Source organism: Ascaphus truei, chromosome 1, assembly GCF_040206685.1.
Source record: "Ascaphus truei isolate aAscTru1 chromosome 1, aAscTru1.hap1, whole genome shotgun sequence".
In the NCBI taxonomy this organism is placed as follows: domain Eukaryota; kingdom Metazoa; phylum Chordata; class Amphibia; order Anura; family Ascaphidae; genus Ascaphus; species Ascaphus truei.
Window position 1 is genome coordinate 116549302 of NC_134483.1, and position 19485 is coordinate 116568786.

Genomic DNA, 19485 nt, shown 5'->3' on the forward strand with positions numbered 1-19485 from the left:
TGACAGCCACAAGCCAACATCCACCGTCTTTATTAAAGGGGATCCCGACAGGACAATACTTGCGCCTCAGACATAAATACCATGTATGTAAATACCATGTTAGGATAATACTTAAAGTTAAGATGGCTGACTGGGTGGTTTTATCTGGATAAATAGACCGCGGATGAGCTGAGAGAAAAGGAGATCATGATGTATCAAGGAGACTGGAAGAGAGGAGAAAGACGTGTTAATATCTGGAGAGGGGAGAGATGAGTATTTAACATCATCAATGACAATATCCTAACCTATTGAGAACGTCATTACGCCATTCTTACTATTTTTGTATGCAAGTAATTATTTTGAAAATAAACGTTTTATTTTTGTGTGCAACGACTAGAATGCTGAATTCTGTTATGCTGGAGTAAATCTATAGAAAAGACGTAAATGTCAATAATGTGAAAACATGTGGAAGACTTGTAAATGCATTCATGATATTCTTAGCTTTCCTGAATCAAACTTTTACACTGCTGTATGTTGCAGAGATATATTTCTTCTGAGCATGTAGAACAGGGGTGCGCAAATGGGGGGGGGGCGGGAGATTTTTGTACGGTGGGGAGGCGGGCACTGTGGTTGCAGAGGCCCCGCGCTCCTCCCCACTGCATTTAAATTAAATGCCGGGGGATCGCATGATGCCTCTGCAACCTATTACTTACTGAGATTCAGACGGCTGTTGATGCGTCACCATGGCAACGTGGGTCACATGACCCCACAGCGTCCTTTGACACTGGGAACTGAGGTAAGGGGGGTGCGAGCAGGCATGAGACATCAATATTATGTGCAGATTGTTTATTTAAATAACTACTGAAATCAGGTACAACTCGGCAAAATACCATTGTCACAGCCTACTGAAAAGACATAATTTAAGTCTAATTTGTTTGCTATAAATGATTACAGCTTTTTAGTCTTTGTTCCCATCTACCATTAATTTAGTTACACAATCATACAACATAATATATTTACAGTAGATCTGTCAGTCATTACTAATTGAAATAGCATAAAAAGGAAAAAAAAAACCTGGGGAAAAATTATTTACAAATTCATATATTATACAAAGGCATTTCACATCAACCCCTTTTAATGACGGAAAAAAGGACACAACATTATGCAACATGTTGAAGGAGCCTGGACCACTAATTTTGCTTGAAACAATCTCACAAAAAATAGGTATGCAGGAAAACTAGAACACATGATGTCAGAGTATTGTTTATAGGCACAACCTGAAATGTAGAAAATATGCATGCTTGAACTGTTTGTTTTTGTGCATTTATAAATCTTAGGACGCCTACAGATTCTAGTTTTAACGCTTTTTTTTAGAAGAAGATTGGAGCCTTCTGTTGAAGGGGTAATTGTCAAACCTAAAATTTACTCTATGTTCACTTTCCTGGTAAATCTTTCCACTTTAAAACAGATCTTGTATGGGAATAAATTATCAGGAATTAATGCAACATTTTAACTGTAGTAAGACCGTCTACATAATATAAATAGGATATGTAACTTAATAGTCTTTAGGGAGGTCAGACACAAAGTAACCAATTGTTTCCAAGTTACAGTTCTTATAATACTGTTTGAGGATAAAAGTAATCACTCAGTTACGAGTACTTTGATTTGTTGCTCCTGAGCAATGTCTTAGCTGCTGTCCTGGTACCTTGCAACAAAGAATTTCACATAGATGTTCTACGTAAACTGAGATGCATCTATTTATCAAGTCTGGCAACTACCACAGAGATTATCATAGATTTCAGAAACTAACCTAGTAGTGAAATGTTAGGTGAAGTACACACTTCAATAAATAACATGAACACTTCATTTTTAATGGACCAATACATCAAAGCTGTTACCGTATATACAGTATTTCTCTGACCTGGCAGCATGAATTTTAAACTACAAAAGGCATTCTGCCTTAAGTCCTTATTTACCCCAAAGCATACAATAATTGACATTTAATAAGGATTATTCATTTAATTATCACTAGGGTTTGAGTTTTAAACATAAACAAGTAAAACATTTTTTTTAAAAGTATGAGAAAATATGAAAAGATGTTCATTTTGGTGAAACTGGATACAGGATTATTGAGAGGAATATTTAGTGTTAATGTATCATCCTGCCATTGGCGAAGGAGCTAAAGCCATTCACTAGTGTTATGAATTTGCAGACATGCTAAATATTTGTGCTAAAATACAGTTTTGGCTCAAAGTGTTGTAATACTGCCCTCTTGTGTTGCTACTCCCACATGTATGGATTTACTGCCAGAGCCCTGTGCTTTCAAGTTACCCCAAACATAGGAGGTATATTTATAGTATGCATTGAAGGAGATTTTGAAAAGTCAAGTGTATCACATTTAAAGCTTGCTTTAATGATGCTAAAATAACTGGGTGCAGTAAAAAGAAGTGACAAATATAATTTTAACTGTATTAAAAAAAAAAAAAATAATAGATCTATGTGGCATATTGCATGGGGGTTATTTTACTATGCACAGATTTGACAGATTTACTAATATTTTATAAGCTTGCTCGACAATGATCAGCTATGTGTATGCATGTATCGTATGTATAAATATAGTAACAAAATAATGTTAATTACATTACTGTGTCCTGTAAAACGTTAAAATTGTAACCATTAGCAAACGATATCGTAAATAGTGTACTCTTCTCTAAATTTGCACTGTTAACGCTTCCTTAGTTGCAGAAATCTTTCGTACTTTAGTATGCGCTAAACACCATTCCTGAAAGTTGCATTAGCTTTCACTTTTAAGTAAATAAAGACCATGTGTACCGCCTGATACAATTCAGTGACAAACCCATGCAAAGCAGAAAACATACAGGAAGATACTGGACAGAGCGAGTGCTGTAAAAATGAAAAGTCCAAAAGTAAAAGTGACATTTCAGCTAACAATATTATATAACAATATATATTAATATTTGCTTTTTTTTTCTCAATTTGTAAACTGAAAACGATAAATACAGAGTGGAGCACTCAGATAGTAGTCATACTAGTGTACCTTTCTTTTGAGATGCTATGACAATCATTATGGATTATGTATCAAGGATATATAATACTATTTCAGCATCAATGTTTACTTGTACAATCTATCCTTCTAGGATTTGAAAGAAACATATATAAAACAAACAGTATTTAAATGAAAATGGTCTACTTTCACTCATAATTTAAGAAAGTACTACAGTATTTATATATCACAATAGATACATACGGTTGAACTACTACTAAAAAAAAAAGTATAATTGAAATAAATTACTCAGATATTTTTCTTATAATTCATTGGGTAAAAAAAAAAAAGTTAGGATATGCTTAGTTTTGGGTTCATTAACTCAGACTCTTCTGTTTGGTATCTTATCTTCCACACAATATCTAGAGAATTAAAATAGGATAATGCTGCTTTAAAAATAAACACCTTGGCTTTTATATTTTGTTCCTACATATGCATTACTTTATTTTATTATAGTCTTTTTGGTAGAATGATTTCTTTTTAAAACGGAGAAGATAAAATGATGTATGTTATGTAATTAGAAAGCAAAACTGGCTACATTTTTGGATTTAATCAACCCAGAACTGAAAAGTTTTCTAACCTATAAATACACTGTACTGTATCGAATGTCCATCTCTAGCTTTAGGTCCAAGAAGTGATGTCTTTGACGACGAGATCTTGCGCTTTACCAAATGCACACAGCATCTGTAATCGTAACCCCTGTGGTGGTCTTCAGATCATAATGCAGGTCAAATAAAATGTGTTGAGGTCACACAATCACAAATTTCAGGATAGTCAGACCAGCTTCATCCTGATGCAGTGAGTCCTCAAAAGGTATAGCCCCATACAACAACAAATAAGTTACAGGCCAATGTCTGGGGTGGGTAAGAAACCACCTGGGTAGATGTTACAAGGCCAACGGTATGATGGTAGTTACAAATTTGGCGAAGGTTAGTATGTTCTGCGCGTGGTATAGTCAAGCACCATGCTTGCAGCTCCCAGGAGAGCGGGGTCTTCCAAGTATGAAACGACAACATTGACCTCCTGAACCGAAGCCAATCCTCTCTGGCGTATCACGTCTTTCACAGGGGTAATATATTGGTTTGCTAGGACCCCTGATAGGATCACGAGAGAGGGGTTTATTGTGTGCAGGATGTTAACGATGCCGATGCCTAGCGCTGTCCCAGCTATAAAGGGAATAAAAATGACATTAGAATCAAACAAAAATAACAGTGAAAACTTCATTTATTGAGAGTAAGGCCACGTTTATAGTGCCGGGGACGCGACCGATGACGTCGTTTTAAGCAACGTCGCTGGCGACAAGGCCAGTGACGTCACTAAGGAGGAGGGCAGCGCTCTGTGATTGGTTTAGAGACAGTCACATGTGGCGACTGTCTCTAAAAAAAAAATAATCAAATTTAACTGGTTTCAAAATTTTTGGTTGCAACGTCGCGCTTACTATAAGCGCATGCGACTGATTCAATTGATTTGTTTTGGAGCGACGTCGCGTCGCCAGGCACTATAAGCGCAGCCTAATAGTGCAACATATTTATAAGAAAAACAACGTAGGGGCTCGTTTTAAGTAAAGATATAATCGGTTACTGGTGGAAATCAGGATATTGACAAAAAACGCCATTTTTTTTTGAAGTGCTAATGCGGTTCAAAGTTCTCACTCTGCCACTAATTAACCAAAGTCATGCATAATGTACTCAAATTGGATTCAATTATAAAACATTTCTACATTTGGTCTGTACACAAAAGACTGATAAATTATTACTTTCAGCAGAACTGGAACAGAAATAAAATCGCAGGCGCTCCAGTGGATTGAGTAAAGCCTCTGACTACAAATTTCAAGTTCTAATAGCTGTATTGGTACTGGAGAAGTGTAGATTATTATAATACGAAATGATTGTTTACAGATCGTTTGAAGAGACCTCACAGACTTCTTGCCGGTATTACACTATATCCACCGGTATTACACTATATCAATTTTACACTTTCAGATATTTATATAAAGCCCACCGCTGTGCTTAGCGCTTTACAAGAGAGACAATACAGTACAGGAAGTTATTATACAATAAGTGCAACAAATAAGATCAGACAGACAATAGGAAAGGAAATCTCTGCCCCGGAGAGCTTAGAATCTAAGTGGTACGATGGGAAAATAACAAGAGACAGCAAGTGAGGGAAGAAGAGCAGTAGATGGCAGTGTTGGCCACAATAGTTGGTGGGAGCAACAGTGGGTGTGTTACAGTAACCATAAGTCTACGCTAATGAAATGCTTAATTTAAGTGATGAGTTTTAAGGTTATTCTTAAAAGGTGGGGAGGGAAGGTGCTTGGTATAAACCGAGTGTGAGGAAGTTATACAGGTAAAGGGCCGTGAGGGGAAAAGCTTCAAGGTGAGAGAGAGCAGTAGAGGTGGAAAGGAAAAAGTTTTGGGAAGAATGCAGGAGACGAGCAGAGGCATACGGAGAAATCAGAGTTGACATGTAGGAAGCAGCAGATGAGTGGAGAGCCGTGAAGGGAAGTAGGAGAACTTTGTGGGTGATTTGAAACTTCACGGGAAGCCAGGAGAGGGATTTAAGGTGGAGATGAGCAAAGACTGTTTTGGGAGAAAGTGAAATTATTCTAGCAGCAGAATTTTGAATAGATTGCAAAGGAGAAAGTTGTGAGGCAGGGAGGCCTGTTAGCAGTCTGTTACAATAATCCAGAGGATAAGGGCATGCATTAGAGTTTCAACAGTAGATTGACAGAGGAAAGGGCGGATCTTAGCAATATTACAGAGGAAGAAGCAACAAGTTTTAGCAATGCCGTGAATGTGAATGGAGAAGGAAAGAGTCAAATGTCACAACTAAGCAACGTGTTTTGGCGACCGGATAGATGGTAGAACCATTTACGGTGATGGAAAAAGGGGTTATTGGACCAGGTTTAGATGGAAATATGAGGAGCTCAGTTTTGGCCATATTAAGTTTATGGTGGCGGAGTGCCATCTACGAGGATATATCCAGAAGGCAATCAGAGACTTGGGACTATATTCCAGGTGTGAGGGTAGGGGCAGATAGATATATCTGCGTATCACAGTGTTGGATAACTAAAGACCTCAAGGGCCACCAACAGGACAGGTTTTCAGGATATCCCTGATTCCGCATAGGTGGCTCAATTACTGGCTCAGTCAAAGACTCCAGGACCATCTATTTCCCAAGATATTTACAAGTGAACATATCGGGTTTAAATTTCTCTCCAGGGGAAACAAAATTGCAGCTAAAATCTTGTACCGACAGGAAACTGCAATCTCCTTGGTTGTGGTTTCCTATTCGACGCCCCTTTATAGCCCATTTGAACCAGTAAGTAATACCAGTAGCTTCACCGGTAAGTGTCTTGACAGCCGGACCTGAAAATAGAACTTTTCAGTTTTGGAGTTCTTGTCGGTCCAAATCCGGAGCTGCTAGTGAGCAGACTGTGTATTGTATCTGAGTCACTAACACAATTACACCTACAGTAAATACCTAAGTACTGTAAACATACCTGTTTTGAGGATATTGCTAGCTTTGGTATTGCCAAGTTTTGCTGCTTGGATAAGGTGAACCGCACTAACTGATTCATCATTCTTCACAGACATGCCTTCTACTAACAGCATATCCTCTGTACACAAGGGAAGACAAGAGAGGTTAAACATTCTCAATGACATTCACACAGGAATGGGTAGAAAATGTAAGTAGAATTAGCAATACTCTGCACATTAATTGCAAAACACAATTATAATTCTTTTATTTTTAGATATAGCTGCTAGTTGATGACAAAAAAAAAAAAACTCTCCCCAAACTTTACCCAATCTTTTTCTACGCTGCTAATAAAATTGCTGGCCATGCGGATACTGCACATTTAAATGAAAAGCATCTCGATATTAAGTAAAAAATGTGGATATTAACTAAAGTACAATAGACATTACAAATCATCAACAGTCAAGGGAGTGGTTGTTCAATCACTAAAGGGTTTTGCAGTTTAGTAACATAACCACAAAGCCATTAATATTGGTGGCTGATTACTTATCATGAAATAAAATTGGGAGATGTGATAGATTTAAGGATCTTTGAATCTGCAGCCTGTAGGAGAATGAGAGACTGAACAAAAACAAACACTACTTTCTCGTGGCAATAACGAATGTAGGCACATGCTGTAGATCATAGAGCCATTACAGAACATTGACACTACAAAAGACAGATGGACCTTTGAACTAAGCATACAGTACATTTAGTAGTTGGCATGACTAGGATATGACATTAGTATGCTGAAGGCATCAAACAACAAAGACCCCTTTTCATTAGAATCATGAAATGCGATCAACTGATTCCATCTGACCAGTGTGATAAAAGCCATGACTGTGAGTAGTTTAACTTTTTAACATTAAATGGTTTTCCAATTTTCAACAAGTACATGTATTTGTAAGCAACAAAATGTATTGTACAAGGGAGGTTCAAATTCCACATTGTGAAAATACGTCAATGTTTTAGATCATTACTTATTGCTATGCATTATTATATTAGGTACATTAGAGAGGATATTAGAGAGGAACCATCAATGAAATTGCAAAAAGATGTGCATTTTTTTTTTCCTCTCAGAATTTCGGGCAGCGGGAAAATGCCTTGATAATGTTTTGCAAAAAAATTTGTGAAAACATCAAGCTTCACAAAAAATGTCAAAGCATTAAAAGTATAAACACAGAAGCAAATGGCTTCAGGTCATGTCGCCCTTTATAGATTGCTGTATATTTCAGCCAAAAATTGTACAATTTTACAGTAATGTGGGAAAAATGTTGCACCAAAATCTGTTTTCACAAATTTCTGCTTAATGACTTGTGAAAAACACAAAAAACGTATCTGAGGAACTCCAGTCTAGCTGTCATACTGTAACTTCTCCAAACTGTAGGGTATATTTAAAAAATCATTAAAGATGTATTTTTTTTTTATGCAGCCCTAGTGGTTCCATGGAACACATGCGATCAATATATGTGTTGCACAATGTGGATCTGCAGTGCTAAGCTTCAGGCGAAGCACAAGTATAGTGTATGTATATTATTATATTTTTTTCAAAATTTTTACATGATGGAAACTATTGAGGGTGCCAAGTTGAATTCTTTAGAAACCCAAGTCTGAGAAGGGCCTCAAATCTGGTTAATTGAGATTCTAACTTCTTGAGTACTGGAGCTAGTAAAAGTTAATGATACACAGACGATTGTATACAGTACTGTAAAAGATTAAGAAACAAATCATGACGTATAACACTGGAATATGTATGCTTACAAGGTTCAAGACCGTTTTCAACACTGAGCAGAAGGCATCAAAGTTTTTAAGACAAATGTGAAGAACACGCACCATCATGCAGTTTCTTAGCCTCTCTCTGCAGGGCTATTCCTGAGGCATATGCTTCTATGCATCCGTGGCCACCACACATACAGAATGGTCCATCAAAAGACACCATGATGTGCCCCAGTTCAGCAGCACAATATGAGCTGCCATGAACCAATTCATGGTGATGAACGACTCCGCCTCCGATTCCTGAAAAACAATAATAGCAGGACACTTGTAGCAGAATGGCAGTAATAAAAGCAGCTGTATTCATTGTTTGGGATTAATGATATGTACGCACAGCTCTGAGGAAGGTCGCTCTCTGCAGACCGAAACGTTGGTTGAAGTGCCTGTATTCTCTTCAATACATACTGCATTTTGAAATATACTCCTGGTGTGCTGTCTCCTAATTGCTGGACTCCAATCTGGTAATATCATCTCTATTATTATCTATGGGATTAGCATCTGGATATTTTGGATACTTGAGTGCTGGTTGTTGCAATTTATTATATATACTAAAACAAGAATATATATATATTCATATATACATATATACAGCTCAACCCCGCACACACTCACAGCACACTGCACACACTCACAGTACACTGCACACACTCACAGTATACTGCACACACTCACAGCACACTGCACACACTCACAGCACACTGCACACACTCACAGCACACTGCACACACTCACAGCACACTGCACACACTCACAGTACACTGCACACACTCACAGTATACTGCACACACTCACAGCACACTGCACACACTCACAGCACACTGCACACACTCACAGCACACTGCACAAACACACTCACTCACAGCACACAGCACACTGACACACACACACACTGCATACACTCACAGCACACTGCACACACACTCACTCACAGCACACAGCACACTGACACACACACACACTGCATACACTCGCAGCACACTGCACACACACACACAGTCAAATATATACACACACACACACACACACACAGAGACACACTGTCTCTTTAAGGGAGTTCTCAGATTTCCCCCTCCGGCAGACGCAGTACCACCACAAAAAAAAAAAACTTTAAAAACTTTAAAAAAAGGTGGCCCCCGAGGACCGCACTATAAACGGGGTTAAGCTGTATATATATATAAAAATAAAAAATAAAAAAATTCTTGTTTTAGTTCAACTTGACTATGACCTAAAGCCCCATTGAATTATGTAAAGAAAACATTTAAGAATAAAAAATAACTTGAAAAACGGAAACATTTTCCAGGTATAAAGCATGTTTCAGTTGAGTGATCATTGGATCGTATGTTAGAAGGATCAATTATTATGATGCAGTAATCCAGAGATATCTGCTCATAATTTTTACATTTTGGGGGATAGAATAAAATGGCTGACCGCAATGCACATCTTCTGCAAATGTCACCATAATAATAAACTGAGGACGTGCACTGGGGTGCTGCAGAGCGCTCTCTCTATATGTATATAAGGGATTGGAGTTCTATACAGATAGATTATATATATATATATATATATATATATATATATATATACACAGTGTTCGACAATGCTATACATTTACACGCCCGGGGCGTGTGGATTTAACCTCCGGGCGAGTAAATATTGGCCCAAGCAGTACACGTGTTTTTTTAAATTTCCTCTGCTCGCTCTGGACAAAAAAAAAAAAAAAACGGAGGCGGGTTCATGTTGTTGGGGGAGATTACCCCGCCTCCGGCTCTCTGAGCAGTGCCCTCCCTCCTCCCAGCAATACATTCCCTCCTCTCATCGGCGCTTTCACTCCTCCCCCTTCCGGCAGCCAGCCCCTTCTGCGCCTCTGTCTGCCACAGGCCTCTGCAGGGCCATCTGTCGCCCCCCCACCCCCCCACCCCCCATCGGGCCATCCGCCCCCCCCCTCCCATCGGGCCGTCCGAGCCCCCTCTCCCATCGGGCCATCCGCGCCCATCTGGCCATTCGCGCCCCCCTCCCATCGAGCCATTCGCGCCCCCTCCCATCGGGCCATCCGCGCCCCCCCTCCCACCGGGCCATCCGCGCCCCCCTCCCATCGGGCCATCCGCGCCCCCCCTCCCATCGGGCCATACGTGCCCCCCCTCCCATCGGGCCATCCGCGCACCCCTCCCATCGGGCCATCCGCGCCCCCCCTCCCATCGTGCCATCCGCCCCCCCCTCCCATTGGGCCATCCGCCCCCCCCTCCCATTGGGCCCCCCGCCCCCCCCTCCCATTGGGCCATCCGCGCCCCCCACCTCAAGCGGGCCATCCGCCGCCGGGCCCATCATGTTGGGCCAGAGCGTCCGCAGGTCCCACTACGGGGAGGGCCCAGGCCAGGTAACGGGTGTGCCCTGGGGGGGAGGCGGGACATCGCCGCAGCTCGTGCTCTTTCCGGGTGCAGTGAGGCTCAGGGCGGCCCTGTCTCATGTGCGGGGGCTGGGAGGCCTCACGATGTCCCTGGGGCGGCCGCGGCCTTGTCTCTGTGTGGGGGTTGGGAAGCCTTGCTTGGGGTTTCCCGGGGGGCTGCGCTGATGTAACGCTGCAGTTGCCCAATCAACCACAACTCCCCCTGCCTCCCCCCACTCACTCCCCACCTACCCACCCCTACTCACCCCCCCACCCCTACTCACCTCCCCACCCACTCACCCCCCACCTACTCACCCCCCCACCTACTCACCCCCCCACCTACTCACCCTCCCCACCTACTCACCCTCCAACCTACTCACCCTCCAACCTACTCACCCTCCAACCTACTCACCCTCCAACCTACTTACCTACTCACCCTCCCACCTACTCACCCTACTCACCTACTCCCAAATATCCCAAATATCCTGTGTTAACACGCCCTGGGCGTGGTTTACAGCAATTGTAGAGTTAACACAGGATATTTGGGAGCAGCAGACAGCAGTTGGCTATTTGCCTTGTTACACCATTGCGGTGCATGTTTCTATGAGGAGGACTGAGACACCGATCTAACAGCTAGCCGGGGGAATCAGAAGGAACTCTCGCGAGAAGGAGTAACGTCATCGTGTCGTCATGTGTCGCAGGACGGCCACGGAGGACGGGAGCAACCGGAGGAGCAGAGGAGTTTACATGCGGCCAGGAATTACAGCAAACAGAAGGGAGAAACTGAACACTGTATATCCCTAATTACCGTGAGTACTGCTAGCAGATTAGGTGCAGATAGAGAGACCCACGGGGGTCCGTACGAACAGAGTTTATATTCTAACTAAGGAGACTTTTGGGCAGTACTTAAAGTGCAGCTATAAAGTGTTTCTCTATTGACTGCATCCGGCCAAATTTCCTAAGTGGTCACTAACACACAAAGGATAACATCAAAGACTGTCTAAAGATCTGCAGAGTGTCATTAACCCCTGATGAGTGTGAGATACTTTGAATTCTCAAACGTTTTATGAGAACTCACAAAGTGTGAGTTTTTTACTTATTGTCATTTTACCATTAATTTTTATTAAACTGTGTTACACTATTTGTGTGTTTTACTTCTCTTCCTGCATGTGATATTACGCACGAGATCACGCTTGCTGCGGATTACAAGCTGCTAGATGTTCCAGATTCTTCATAACTGTTCCAGATCCCAGAGTGGATACAAGGCCTGAATATATCTTACACGCTGTGAGTGCATATCGTACCTTCTGGTGGTTAAATTGTTACAACGTATTACCCTATGTTTGTCTTTCTTGTTTCCACTTGCGCCATTCTTTTTGGGATATATATATATATATATATATATATATATATATATATATATATACACATAACTATTAGAACTAAAAACAGATAGTGTAGATCAATCTTAATAACCATATAACTATTTTGGATTACTACACTACATAAGTGATTTCAAAAAATAAAATACACAAGCTTCAAATGTATTTTTAACTATTTAAAATGTATTTAAGGTTTGAATAAATGTAATGTTTTGTTTTTATTTGCACTTGTCAATATAGAGTGCACATAACAAGGATCCTTTTTCTTCTTTGATAGTTGTGCCTTTGGCTGTTCCTTTGCAATCCCTGGAATTTGAGATATACTGGAACTAGTTAAACAGGTGGTCGTGTCTTCTTATACAAGTCCACATTTTCCCAAGACAACAACTTGTTTCCCTAAAGCCCAAAAGGCTCTATTTCTTTCTTGTAGGTTTTCTATATAACTCCTTCAACTCCCTCTCCCAGCTTTGGCTGCTCTATTACCTCTCTTTACCCATTAGATCCCAATGCACACATTTCCTTCCAACCCCATATATCCCAGGCTCTTAATTTTACAAAACCCTTTCATGCATACCTGTACCAGTAATGACCGTGACAAAGTCCTCCACGCCTTTGCCTTGCCCAAACTTCCTCTCTGCTAGAGCAGCACAATTGCCATCATTATCCACCCACACCGGCAGATGTAAGGTGTCGGAGAGAGGACTTCTAAGGTCAACAGAACTCCACTCTTGAATCAATTTTGTGGAATGAAGAACAACCCCTTCGTGGGGGTTTACACGGCCACCTGTAGAAATACCTGTAAACACAAAGAAAAGGTTAGAGGTAGAAGAGGAAGATACGTGAGCGTAAACACAACATAATCAAACCGCATTTTATTTAAAATAGCTCATAGCTAACACAGTGTTGGTCAAGTGAAACATTGTTGAAGTTACAAAGCATATCTGACAGAAAGCAGGTCTCCATGTTCATCCTACAGTATGCATACTTGTAAATTATGGTATCTTAGTTAGGGTTTCCTTTTTAAAGGACATTTGAACTTTAATTGGAGATGTGAGGAAGTACTTCATAGAAAGTGCAGTGGTTTTATGGATCAGGCTTTCAACAGATAAGGCCAAAGACAATACAGTAAGGTGCTGTAAATAAGAAATGCTTGGCAGAGACATAAGATTATCCTAAATATGAAAGAAACCTCAAGATCTAATAGGAGCGGAGGTGTAACAGGATAAAAAGGAGAATGGGCAATCTTGGTGGCTCAAATTGTACTCCTCTGCTAACAACTTCTGAGTAACAAGGTTTCTAGTAATACGTTTATTTGTTAGTTACATCTAAATAATAAAGCAAGGTTCAAATATTTAGTGAGAATGACACTGGCTTTTAGGAACTCGATAAGGCATGTTCCATCAATGCTGCTTACATAGACCTAAAGTTTATTATTAAAAGGAGGAGTAGGGCATAACAAGGATATGATGATAAATAAATGAACCTGTGAAATGTTTATTCTTTATGGCAGTTTGCATATGAGGTACTAAAACCTGTCCACGAGTACATACCCTGTAACAAATTGCCACATAATCATGTCCTTGGAGATACTAAAATAGTTACACACAAGGAAGTTGTAAAAAGCCCAGCTTTTTGTGCTTAGTCACCACAAAGTCTGTATGTGAAAACCACTGCAAGTCAGTTGACCTTTTTGCCAGGTTCAAGTGCAGAGAGCAGGAGCGGGGACTTGGCATGCTTATGTCAAAATCCAGGCTGCACTCCTTGTACTATTATTTAGTGTTTCCCTAAAAGCCATTCTAGAAAATTCTAGTGTAAGTCACTTGAAGGAAAGCACCTGCGTCTTACCTACTCCCAGTATCCTGCAGTTCAGATTAACAGCTTCTGACGCGGCTTCTACACACATCTTCAGAATTAATTCAATTCTATCCTCATATGTTTTAGGGTTGGGCTGCACATACTTCTTAATAAGCTCGCCCTAGGAAGAGAACAATTGCTTAATTCTTAAATGTAAGCACTGACAAACTTTGATATTTTTACACTGTAGATCTGGTAGGTACTAATCATCATAGATTCACAACTAAATATATATACACACATACAGCTCAACCCCGTTATAGCGCACACTGCACACACTCACTGCACACTGCACAGCACACTCACACCACACCTCCCTACCTACCTTTGGTGTCGGCGGCTGAGATCGGAGCGGAGCTGGCATCGGAAGGAGGAGGGGGGGGGGGGGGTGGTGTGGATGCCGGTAGGAGGGGTGGGTGAGGAGCAGGCTGGGACTCGGAGGGCCGCGTGGGCTAGGCCCAAAACTGGTTGTGCCGTGGAGGAGTGGAGGGCGGGCGTGGAGGGTCTCTGCATGCGGCGGGCCGGTAGGTGTGGCGGCTTCGGGGGGGGGGGGGGAGGAGGGGGATGGGGGAAGGTGGATGCCGGTGGAGGCGGATTGGAATGCCGGTTGGGGGGAGGGTGGTGGATGCCGGTGGTGGGTGGAGGGGAGAGACCGTGTGGATGCTTGTGGGGGGGCGGGGGGGTAAGGAGCAGGCTGCGGCTGGACTCGGAGGCCGCTGTTGGCGGGCCTGGTGGCTGCTGGGGGACGTGTAGGGCTTCCGGCCATCTCTTCCCTCCTCCCTCCCAATCGAACTCGCGGCGGCCATTTTAAAAAAAAAATAGCGCGAACCCGGTTCTAGCGCGGTCGGATCGGGTAGCCACCGAGGACCGCGCTATAACGGGGTTGAGCTGTATATATATATATATATATATATATATACTTTTTTATTCTTTACCTTTATACTGACAATGGCTATCCTGAGATTTGTCCCTCCAAGGTCCACGGCCAAAGCACTCTGGGTTTCCAGGATGTGATCAATGTCTTGAGAGATGCTTTCCTTCACAGCAGGGAAGCAGAATTTCTTTTGGAGGGGCTCCACCAAATTGATTGATTTCAGAAACTTCACAATCCTTGGGACAGCATTTCCATCTCCGTAGATCTTTGAACTGTAAAATGACCCCGTGCATTCATTTCACAATACAATAAACCATCATGTTGCAAATACAGTGGCTAGGCAGACAATTACAGTGGCTAGGCAGACAATTACAGTGGCTAGGCAGACAATTACAGTGGCTAGGCAGACAATTACAGTGGCTAGGCAGACAATTACAGTGGCTAGGCAGACAATTACAGTGGCTAGGCAGACAATTACAGTGGCTAGGCAGACAATTACAGTGGCTAGGCAGACAATTACAGTGGCTAGGCAGACAATTACAGTGGCTAGGCAGAAGACTTACCAAGGATAGCGTTTTCCAAATTGGAGCTTAAGTGCATGAACTATTTTCTTCTGGGTGTCAGCATCACGAACATGAAGAACATTTTCCCCTGGAGATCAACAAAGCAGAAAATTGGAGAAAGTTTTTCTACAGAAGATACACAAAAAACTGGTAAGATGCTACTTATTGATTTCTTAATCATTTGCATACTCAGAACACAGAGAACACTGTATGATGTAGAGACACAGAACATACAGATAAGGCCCTATTGATGCACTCAAAATCTGAGGGGTAGGTCACCCTAGTAAAAAAGCAACAACACAGGAATAATCTGAACCAAACCTATAAATAGTGTTTTAGTATGCTTTATTAATGTTGGTTAAAAAATGGTACCAGATTAAATGGTGAATAGAATGAACCGAATACAATTGGTGCTATTAGGGCAAATTGCCAAATAGTTAATCCAAAATAGTTGGAAAACTAAACATAAGCACTATAATTTACAGATAGCACATGATCAATGCCTGTGGTGTAAGGCAATGAAGGCTAACTGAAATGGATGACGTCACTGGAGCACTATATAAAATATATACATCCACTAGAGGCAATACAATGTGTGTGAACTCTATCTATGTGTATTACATCATAAATCAAGAGAAAACGTATTATTTACATGATTAATAGTGGCTCAGTTTATGCCCAGTTCTACGGCTCCCTGTAATGGTAACCAGTAATAAGAATACAATGCCGAAAGCCAGAATAATAGGGCATCCTATACTGACCGGTTTCTCTTCCTGTCTGCCGTGTTCCCAAATTGATGACGGGGGTACCAAAAGCACCTGCTTCACGGACACCACAGCTGCTGTTACCAATCATGCATCCTGCATGAGCTATTAACTGTATGAACTGCTCAAATGGGACATGTTTCACAGCTCTGAAATTGGGATGGTGTTCCACGCCCTTCTTCCTCATCACCCGTACCATTTCTTTGCTTCCTGTAAAATGCAGTAACTCATATTTGTCGATGTGTGCAACACAATACACTTTTTTTCCCAACTAAAAGTACATTTACTATGGGCTAATATTCAACATTATAAAGATGCAATTTTTCTCTATTTGAATTGTAAAGCACAAAAGTTTATTGATGCTACCCAAGTCACAGAAGACCACTGCATTACATTAATACCACGTATATAATATTTATGAAGTGTTAACTGGAGTCAAATTTAATTTGCACAAAAAAGTCTCCTCCTCTAAACGCTTCATGCAAAGTCACTACTCCCCATGATGTGAAGCCGTCTTCCCCTTACTAAGGGAAGATTTAAAGTAGCAAAAACATATACAGTAGCATGTTTGTTTATTTTTTAATTACAGGTTTGAATCAGGGGGTCTTGGGAGAAAAACCGTGTTCATTTCAGCTTTGGGGACCCCCTGCTTCCCAAGATACTTACCTTAGTATGGCATGCTGCAGTAAAAAGTTTAAATGTTCAGGTCACGCGGCCCAATAGGACGCTGCAGGGGATGATGTCATGGCTTCCCATTGGCCCGCGTGGTGCGGGACATTTAAGCCGTCTTTCGTTCGGCACCTAAGCTTCCTGACTGCAGAGAAGCGGGAAGTAGGGGGTCGTCAGAGCTGAAATTAACACAGTTCAGCTCTGGAGACCCAATGCTTCAATCCTGTAGTAAATTTTTTTCAAAAGAAGAGAGTTGCAGACCAACCCAAGAACCTATCAGTATTATTTAATATTATTGTGCCACTTTAGAGCACATTGAATTTTCTTTCACAGTTTCCTTCTTTAGCTGCAACATCCTGAATCAGACACAATACACACTTGTCTCTCTCTGCCTGTCTCTCTCTCTCATATAGAAACGTAATATGGGGGCACATAAACAGCACAATTGCTTTCTCACCTGCATCAATGTTTGGAAAAAGGACCAATGTCCTTTTGTTGAAAGAGATGAGTGCATCAAGGGTGAACTCAAACATCTTGACTGAATGTTTGATGTCAGTGGTGACCGGGTGCTGGAGAGCCACTATGTAATCCTCAGGCTTCACATCATCACCTGTAACGGAAACAAAGTACTTGGATAAACATACACACATTTTACACAGAATTTAATTATAACAAAATATGTTAAGGAAATGTTACTGATGAACCTCAAATGTATAGAGAAAGATTCTTTTCAATATCATTACAATTTTGTATTACTAGAGCGAATAGGTATTATTATGATTTTTAGACTCTTGGCTCCTACTATATTTAAAACTAAAGCAATAAATCATAAATATTAGTTGTATCTGACCCTATATAATGTGCCAAAGTCAGAATTGTCTGATTCATGATTTTAAATGTTTCCACTTACAAATGCAGCATTCACTTATTTTGTACAAAACTACGCATGGATACAGTTTGACTCTCTCAATCGTTTATTTCCTTAATTAAAACCACACCAAAAAAAAATAATCTTACTTTCAGATGTATTTATTCTAAAGTACTAATGATTCCTTATATACATTGCACATTAAATTGATGTAACACTGGTAACAGTTGCTTGCCTGCAGTGCAGGTAGCGTATTTCCTTATTGTGAGATGTACAATTTTATAGTGCAATCCTGGTCAATAATGAACTACATACAGTATTCGCCTCTAAATGGCCTAAGCCTTGGTTTTATTGTTGCTCATATCACAGTATCAGTCACACGAAATAGTCAGAGGGGAATGTAATCTATATGGACAATGTCAACAGAAAAGCAATGATCACAGTTACCCAATGAAGAATCTTTCATTACCACTACCAGGATACCTAAGGTTTCTATGCACATATTCTGAGGCATACATACATACCCAGCCACATACTGATAACACCCAGGTAGTCCTTGTTTTTCACATTCAGAAGCTTGTCATAGGAGGGGCAGCCTGCCAGAAGGATGCGGTCATGGTCTTCACACATGGCAATCAGATGCTGTTCTGCACTCCTGGTGCAGCACATGTGGTAATGGGCCAGCTTTGTGATGGCGTGTCTGATCGAATCATCTATCGTTCCACTGACTTCCCCGCCTTCTATGTGGAGTATCCGGATGTTCATCAAAGCTGCAGTCGTGGCCAAGGCCAATGCGTCAAATCTATCCCCGTGAACGACAAGGACATCCGGTTTCAAGCGGTTTAAAACGTCCGGGAGTTTTACCAGCGCAAGGCCTACGGACTCCACCATGGCCGCTTCATCCTCCCCCCTCACAATAGTATGTAGTCTTGCCTGAATATCAAAATCATCTTGCTCGATCATACGATAAGTGTTACTAAAAATGGGAATAACAAATGCAGAGTGTTATTACAGGGTCCGGCCTGTATTATATATTATTCAACGGCTAGCACTGCAATAAGAACAAAGGTATTGTTTGAATTCACAATGAAGGGTCACTAAAAGCATATTCATGAATAATTATTATAGTGGCTAAATGATTTATAAGTCCAAGCATTACTGCTCAACGATCCTTCAAAATTCTGGGCATTTATTAATAATCATAAAAAGGACACAGCTTTATGTGGCCATTAATACCCAGGAGAGCGTTAAACCCAGCCACGCAGTCATGGCCAGGTAAGATGTGTGGGTCTCGTAGCGCTTCTCTACAGATGTATGCAATACCGTGAAAAGTGCGATAGGTATTACAAATTATTTTACACCCTAAAAAGTGAATTCCTCAGAGAAATCTGACTCAGTCTTAATAAAATACAAAAGTGAATGGGTCGTGCAATTGGTACAATACAGTACAAAGTAATGTGCAGCAGTAGAAATCAATTTATGATACACAAGAAATGTGTATACGTATGTATGCAATTAATTATATAGCGCCATTAAAGCTGCAGTTCAGTCTTTTGTTTTTTTTTTTTTTAAATTTTTTTTACTTTAATAGCTTCATGTGGGCAATCTCTATTTACCTAAAGAACTGTATAGCTGTCAGTCAATCCGTTCTCCATGTATTAATCGGCGAAATTTTTGTGACATATTAAAAGCTGGCATTTGTTTATAATTTGCCTCCGGCAGTCAGTGGAAGACTCATGAATATTCATGAGTCTCCCAGTGACGTGTGCTCGCTCCCGATCTGCCGCTGTGTG

At 41.0% G+C, this 19485-nt stretch overlaps 1 protein-coding gene across 3 annotated transcripts in view; it reads right to left on the bottom strand.

The window, feature by feature from the left end:
• Positions 1-810: 810 nt before the first annotated feature.
• Positions 811-19485, bottom strand: part of GNE (glucosamine (UDP-N-acetyl)-2-epimerase/N-acetylmannosamine kinase) — an 89154-nt gene continuing 70479 nt past the window's right edge. For 2 of the 3 annotated variants that reach the window (XM_075593604.1, XM_075593614.1), the window contains exons 3-12: positions 18217-18668; positions 17282-17434; positions 16153-16365; positions 15392-15479; positions 14890-15100; positions 13946-14075; positions 12675-12896; positions 8396-8578; positions 6549-6665; positions 811-4209 (exon numbers count right to left, since the gene is read on the bottom strand). In XM_075593604.1, coding sequence (XP_075449719.1) covers positions 3974-4209; positions 6549-6665; positions 8396-8578; positions 12675-12896; positions 13946-14075; positions 14890-15100; positions 15392-15479; positions 16153-16365; positions 17282-17434; positions 18217-18668 — 2005 coding nt within the window. In that variant the 3' untranslated portion in view covers positions 811-3973. Of the gene's footprint in view, positions 4210-6548; positions 6666-8395; positions 8579-12674; positions 12897-13945; positions 14076-14889; positions 15101-15391; positions 15480-16152; positions 16366-17281; positions 17435-18216; positions 18669-19308 lie in introns of all 3 variants that reach the window. The other variant, XM_075593623.1, reaches the window with a different exon arrangement.